This window comes from Hippopotamus amphibius, chromosome 16 (assembly GCF_030028045.1).
Source record: "Hippopotamus amphibius kiboko isolate mHipAmp2 chromosome 16, mHipAmp2.hap2, whole genome shotgun sequence".
Taxonomy (NCBI): domain Eukaryota; kingdom Metazoa; phylum Chordata; class Mammalia; order Artiodactyla; family Hippopotamidae; genus Hippopotamus; species Hippopotamus amphibius.
The window spans coordinates 30,034,177-30,039,736 of record NC_080201.1 but is presented as its reverse complement, the minus strand read 5'-3'; the positions used below and the strand labels follow the sequence as shown (position 1 = coordinate 30,039,736).

Genomic DNA, 5,560 nt, shown 5'->3' with positions numbered 1-5,560 from the left:
GGGCCGAGCGCACGAGTCCCGGAAGGCGGCTGCGGTACGTGCGCACCGCAACGCCTCCCTCTCGCCCCCAGCGCGGAGAGACTTTTTGCTCAGCGGCCAGCAGCGGCCCAGGCTCCCGCCCGCCCCTTCCCAGCTTCCCACCAGGTCGGCCGTCATCCGTGTCCCGGGGTTTTCCAGGAACCCAGCCCCCGAGTGCTCGCAGTCTTCCCCACCCCAGGCCCCCGCAGCTCTGGCCTCAGGTTCACCGTTTCCGGGAGCCCTTGTGCAACCTGAGCCCCGCGCTCACTCCCAGGCTGGGCTGCAGCCCGTGTTGTGTGCAGACCCGTGGTGGATGTGCCCTTCACCACCAATGCCCCGAACCCCTCTTCCCTAACATTTCCTGCCATGGTCCCCACGGTGGTCTCTAGAGGGAGTTTCCCTAAGGTTTCTCCTGTGACGGCCAAGGCGGGAACTCAGCCCTCTGCCTCCCACCCTTCCTTCCATTCTCCAGGACTGCCGAGAATGATGGGCACGTTTTACTTGGCTCTCTTTTGCCTAAACTTTCCAGAGGCTTTCCTCAACGTAGCTGGTGCACCCCACTCCACGATGAAGCTTCCCTCATCATGGGATGCTCCTTCCGAGGCAAGGCATCATGGTAGGTGATAGGCAGACCTGGCGTTAAGTAACAAATCAAGTGAGTACTTCCCTTTGAGGAGTCGTGACAGTTACATAGCATGGAGTCTGTGCCAAGCCTTGTTCGATCACTTTTGCTCTTTGAATTCTAACAGCAACAGCTAAGGGGAAATACTACTTCGTAGCCTGTTTCCCAAAGGCAGAACTACATGCAGTACAAGGAGGCCAGTAAGCCAAGGTCACAGTGCTGGGATGTGGTTCCCCGGATCTGATTCCTGTCTCTTCCCAAGGAAGAGAGTCAGTGATGAAGCTTCCCTTTGTCCCAGAGGTACGTCGTCAGCACTTCTCTAGGGCGTAAGCTTAATCGTGGCGGTGACAAATGTGAATGCATACATGTTTTAGTGGCTACTATGTTTGTCTAGAAGTAAACTGACTTTCATACTTAGTAGTGATAAAGCGTTTGCTTTTCATATCAATAAATGTACATGTATGTAAAATGTTAAGTAAAATTCTGGTGCAGCTGACAGTGGAAATGGCAGGGTCCTTCAGTATCTATTAGGAGGACCCGGACTGTGTTGCTCATGGCTTGATAACCCTAGTGCCAGCCCCTTTTGTGGGAAGAGGGCCATAACTCTCTCAGGGCACTGGACACCTGCTCACATGGTTGGTGAGAACAAGAGAGGACATTCAGCCAGCACACCAGCCCTGGCCTGTTGATCTGGATGTAGAGAAATATATTCTATGCTCTGACCCATGATAATAATATAATAGCTAATATTATAGATTACTGTCTGTGTGCCAGGCTTCATTCTACATTCTTGCATGTATTAAATTCTTTAATCCTGAGCCAATAATCCTTACTATTATTTTACCTTTTAAAGCAGAGGAGACTGAGGCACATAGAGGTTATGTCAGGTGGCCGTAAGGGACACCGGTGGGACTGGCCCGCATGCAGGCCAACGGCAGCCTCCTGCCCTCACCCCTCACCGGGCACTGTGTCATCCTGTGAAAGGTGAAGACACCGAACTCCTGGCACAGAGAGAGTGGTGGGAAAGCCTCTGCATAGTTCTGTGACCACTCTGGGCTTCGGTCTCCCATCTCTCTCCAGCCAGGAGCACAGCTGGACTGTCTCCGAGGACCCTTCCAGCTCGGAATAAGCAGAGGCAGGCTTCAGCTCCCAGGGACATCATGATCTGCAGTAGTGGCCAGGAGGTGAGACAGCTGTGGTGTGGGTTCAGACTTCTGACTGTGAGCTGTGTGACCATGGGCAGGTTGCTTACACTCTCTGGATGAATGCACAATCATTGCAGCCTCTGCATGTTCACTCTCAGTGGCTGTAGCAGATCAAATGACACGAAGGGTGGGAAAGGCGCCTGTGGCTGTCCAAATACTGTAGCAGCATGTGTGCCAGAGGGCTTATGCAGGTCATTCACATTTCCCTTGACATTGGATCAACAAGTTTCCATGTCATCTCTAGCCTCTACTCAGTAATGCCTCCAAACCAGTGAGCCTTTCTCCAGGAGGTTTTGGGGAGCTAAAAGGACTCTCTGTGCACAAATATCAGTGTGGATATAGTGATCCTAATGGCTACCATTCAGGAAGCCCGTGCTGGTAGCCACAGCACCATCTCACTTAGCCCCCCACGTTGAACTGTAGTCTCTTTGAAAGAAAGGAGGAAATGAAATCTCAGAGAGTATCAGTGACTTGCCCAGGTCAGGAGGTGGCAAGGTGGCTGTGAACCTGAATGCCTGACACCAAAACCCATGCCCCCAACCCAGGCTGGCCCCCAAAATGCCCTCTTCGCACAGGGGATCTGAGGCCAGTCTCAGTCCTGACTTCTGAGCCACAGGGCTCCTCTTTCTCTTGGATTGAACATCAAATAGCAATTCCCTCCACGACCACCAGGGGGTGCAACATCTGGAAGAGATGACCATTCCTTCAGTACACACTTCTCGCTGATAAACAGCACCAGGCCCTTCAAACTGCAGAAGAAGCATCACCCTGCAGAGGAAGGCATGAAGTCCTTCATCTGAAACCAAGTCTCAGGTACACCCCCTCTTGTTGGGAAATGGCTGGGAAATTCTCAATCCCTTGGCAAGTTTCACGTAGCTCAGGGCTAAATTTTGAAGGAAGGCAGATTTCAGCCTAACTTAGGGAGGAACTTCAAGGACTCACAGCAAGTCACTGCAGGGAGTTCTCAGGGGACGCGAGTGTCCCGTCTCTGGCACTGTGCCAGCCATGACTGATGTTCCCTGTAGGGATGGCCAGCTGAGCTACTCAGGGGTGTGTGGTCCACACAGTGGGGCATTTGGGAAGTGTTTCCAGGACTCATCAACGTCATCCGTGAAAATCTATGCAGCATATAAACATCTCTAATTTTTAAAATTTATGTTCTTCATATATTAATGTAATCACTTGCATTGAATCTAACACAAAATTTTTATATATTGTATCCTTTATGAATGTTTTTAGCAATTCATTTTCTTTACCAAAGTTTAAAACTGTGATAGAACATAAAAACAGGTTCTTTCACACTGCTTTAGAAGCAAGCCTTATATAGAAGTCAAACAGGAGGGCAGTTGGATATCATCCTCTCCGAGTACTTTTAAAGGTTCACATCACTGAGGACCGAGGTTGGTATGGATCCCAGAGAATGAAAATAAAAACTAAGAAGTTTCTGTGCCATCAATACTCAAATGAGAACAGAAGGGAACTAGTACCTGCCCAATGTCCTTATGTCATGTGGACTGTGTTTTCATCTTGAGCTGAGAAACTGAAGCTCAAAGAGGTAAGCTGACCTGCTTTAAGGCACTCAGTGTATAGGAGCTAAAATTGGTCCAGAGTCCAGGTCTCTGCTTTTCCAGTCCATGTCCCCACCCCAGACCTCATGGGCATGAAGTGTCTTATTTCCAAGACAAGTAAAGGAAAACAGAGCCAGGATAAAATCAACAACTTTTATTACAATGCACATATTTCATTGGAAAAGGAATGTAGCATCGGGTCATGTTGTATGAAAAACGGTAAAATGCAGGGTTGTCATGGTTGCTCTATTGACATCTGGAGCAGGCTCTGCTCAACATCAGGCACAGCAGCTGCACTTGTCCGAGCCCCCTTTGCAGATGCAGCCCTGGGCGCACTTGGCACAGCCCACGGGGCAGCAGGAGCAGCAGCCTGGGGAAGCAAGGGCAGAGGAGAGTGGGACCACACGGTATCCGGAAACGCCCTTCCCAACGGCAGGCCTGGCACAAGGTCTTCCTCCAGGCCCAGACTCCCCTGACCTCAGGATGGAGAGCTCTGTCCTGAGATAATTGCTCTATGACACTAGGAAAAGGCTGCCCTGCCCCATGTGAGTACGACACAGGGCCTCCAGGCAAGGCAAGGCTGCCGGGAGAAGCATCTAATGAAGTGAAGAAGTGCTCAGGATTAGAGTGGAGGCAAACCAGTTACAGAGCTGCTCCCAGGAGGACCAGGGATGCTCTGGGCTGCACCTACAACGAAGGGCTGCCCTTGGCAGTTCAGGGAAACTATACATGGTCACCAGGTTCAAGTATGACGTTCTCAGGACACTGGAGGGTTCAGAATGTGGCTTTAGAGACAGGAGACCTAGGTTCTGTGTCTAGTTTCCATCCTTGACACTGTTCGCTGACCTCTCTCAGCCTCATTTTGCCATTATAGAATGAGAGGTTGGGACTCAATCATCTCTATGGCTCTTTCACCTCAAATTCTGATTCAGTGCTGAGGGAGGGGATGTACAGAAGTTTGGTCACTCAGCCCACTGCTGAGCTCTGGGGCCCCTCCTCAGAGGACTCAGCCCAGAGCCCAGATGCCCAGACGAGGTCCCGCACTCACTCTTCTTGCAGGAGGTGCATCTGCAGGCTTTGCAGGTGCAGGAGCCAGCGCAGCTGCAGGAGCCGCCTGCCAGGAAGGGAAAGGCCAGCGTGAGCAGGGAGGGGAGATGTGCGGGAGCTATACCTGACAATGGGCCGTGCCTCCCTGAACCCTCCTCCTGGGTCAGGACCCAGCCCTGGGAGCGCCCGTCCACTCAACTCGGGGGGATAGAGAAGCCCCAGCCCCTCTCTTCTGGTCCAAGGAAAGTGGGTTCCCGCCTGATGGACTCCACACAGGAGGTCCCAGACTCCAGATCCAGCCCAGGCTGACTGGGGCTGGGGGCCAGGGCCCATGGCCTGAATCCCAAAGAGGCAATGCCCCCACCCGCCCCCATCCAGTCCTGGCAGCTCCAGGTCCTCTTCAGAGCACTGGGGCCTGGTCCAGGAGACCCCTGACCTGCTGCGTGACCTGAAAAACACAGCCGGGAGCCTCAGTACCTTCAGTGAAAAATCAGAGGCAGGGAATTCCCTGGCGGTCAAATGGTTAGGACTCTGTTCTTCACCTGCAGGGGGCACGGGTTTCAAACCTGATCAGGGCCAGCTAAGACCCAACACACCACGCAGGGCGGCAAACCAAAAAAAAAGAGGCAAAGGGAGACTGAAATGCTCTCATAATCCTGGCTTGGAAAAAAACATTGCACCAACGACAGAAGTCCTCCTGAGCTCAAACTCAAGAGCCTCCCTTCTCGAGCTGCCAGGACACTCTATCCTGTGCCTGGGAAGGGGGCATCCTAGGGCTCCAAGCCAGGGCTCCCTTACCAGCTGGGCAGGAGCAGTTGGGGTCCATTTGCAGGCGAGGTGAGACCCGACTTCCAAAGTGGCGAAGGCGATTCACTGGTCCGGTGGGACGCGTGTCGCAGCCCCGGAGCCCCGGTGCTCACTTATACCCGGAGGAGGAGGAGGTGGCGGCGGCGGCGGCCCGGGCGCAGAGACCCCGCCCCCGTCTTGCCCGCGGATCCGCGCCCGCGCGCGCGCCGGCCGCAGCGCCCGGGGCCGGGCTGTGAGCAGCCCGCGGGGCCGAGCGCACGAGTCCCGGAAGGCGGCTGCGGTACGTGCGCACC

The 5,560-nt window shown here is 53.5% G+C and overlaps 1 protein-coding gene across 1 annotated transcript; it reads right to left on the bottom strand.

Annotated features, from left to right (window-relative positions):
• Positions 1–3,612: 3,612 nt before the first annotated feature.
• Positions 3,613–5,560, bottom strand: LOC130837918 (metallothionein-1E-like). The gene is made up of 3 exons (XM_057710635.1): positions 5,259–5,560; positions 4,462–4,527; positions 3,613–3,783 (listed from the first exon to the last, which is right to left on the bottom strand). The coding sequence occupies exons 1-3, from the start codon at positions 5,284–5,286 to the stop codon at positions 3,692–3,694; spliced, it is 186 nt and encodes a 61-aa protein (XP_057566618.1). The 5' UTR covers positions 5,287–5,560; the 3' UTR covers positions 3,613–3,691.

Excerpts from the sequence above, each read along its gene's own strand:
- LOC130837918 (XM_057710635.1), bottom strand. The coding sequence starts at position 5,286 with ATGGACCCCAACTGCTCCTGCCCAGCTG. Across the intron at positions 4,528-5,258 it reads CAACTGCTCCTGCCCAGCTG|GCGGCTCCTGCAGCTGCGCT; the intron begins GTAAGGGAGCCC and ends CCTTCCTGGCAG. Across the intron at positions 3,784-4,461 it reads ATGCACCTCCTGCAAGAAGA|GCTGCTGCTCCTGCTGCCCC; the intron begins GTGAGTGCGGGA and ends TTGCTTCCCCAG.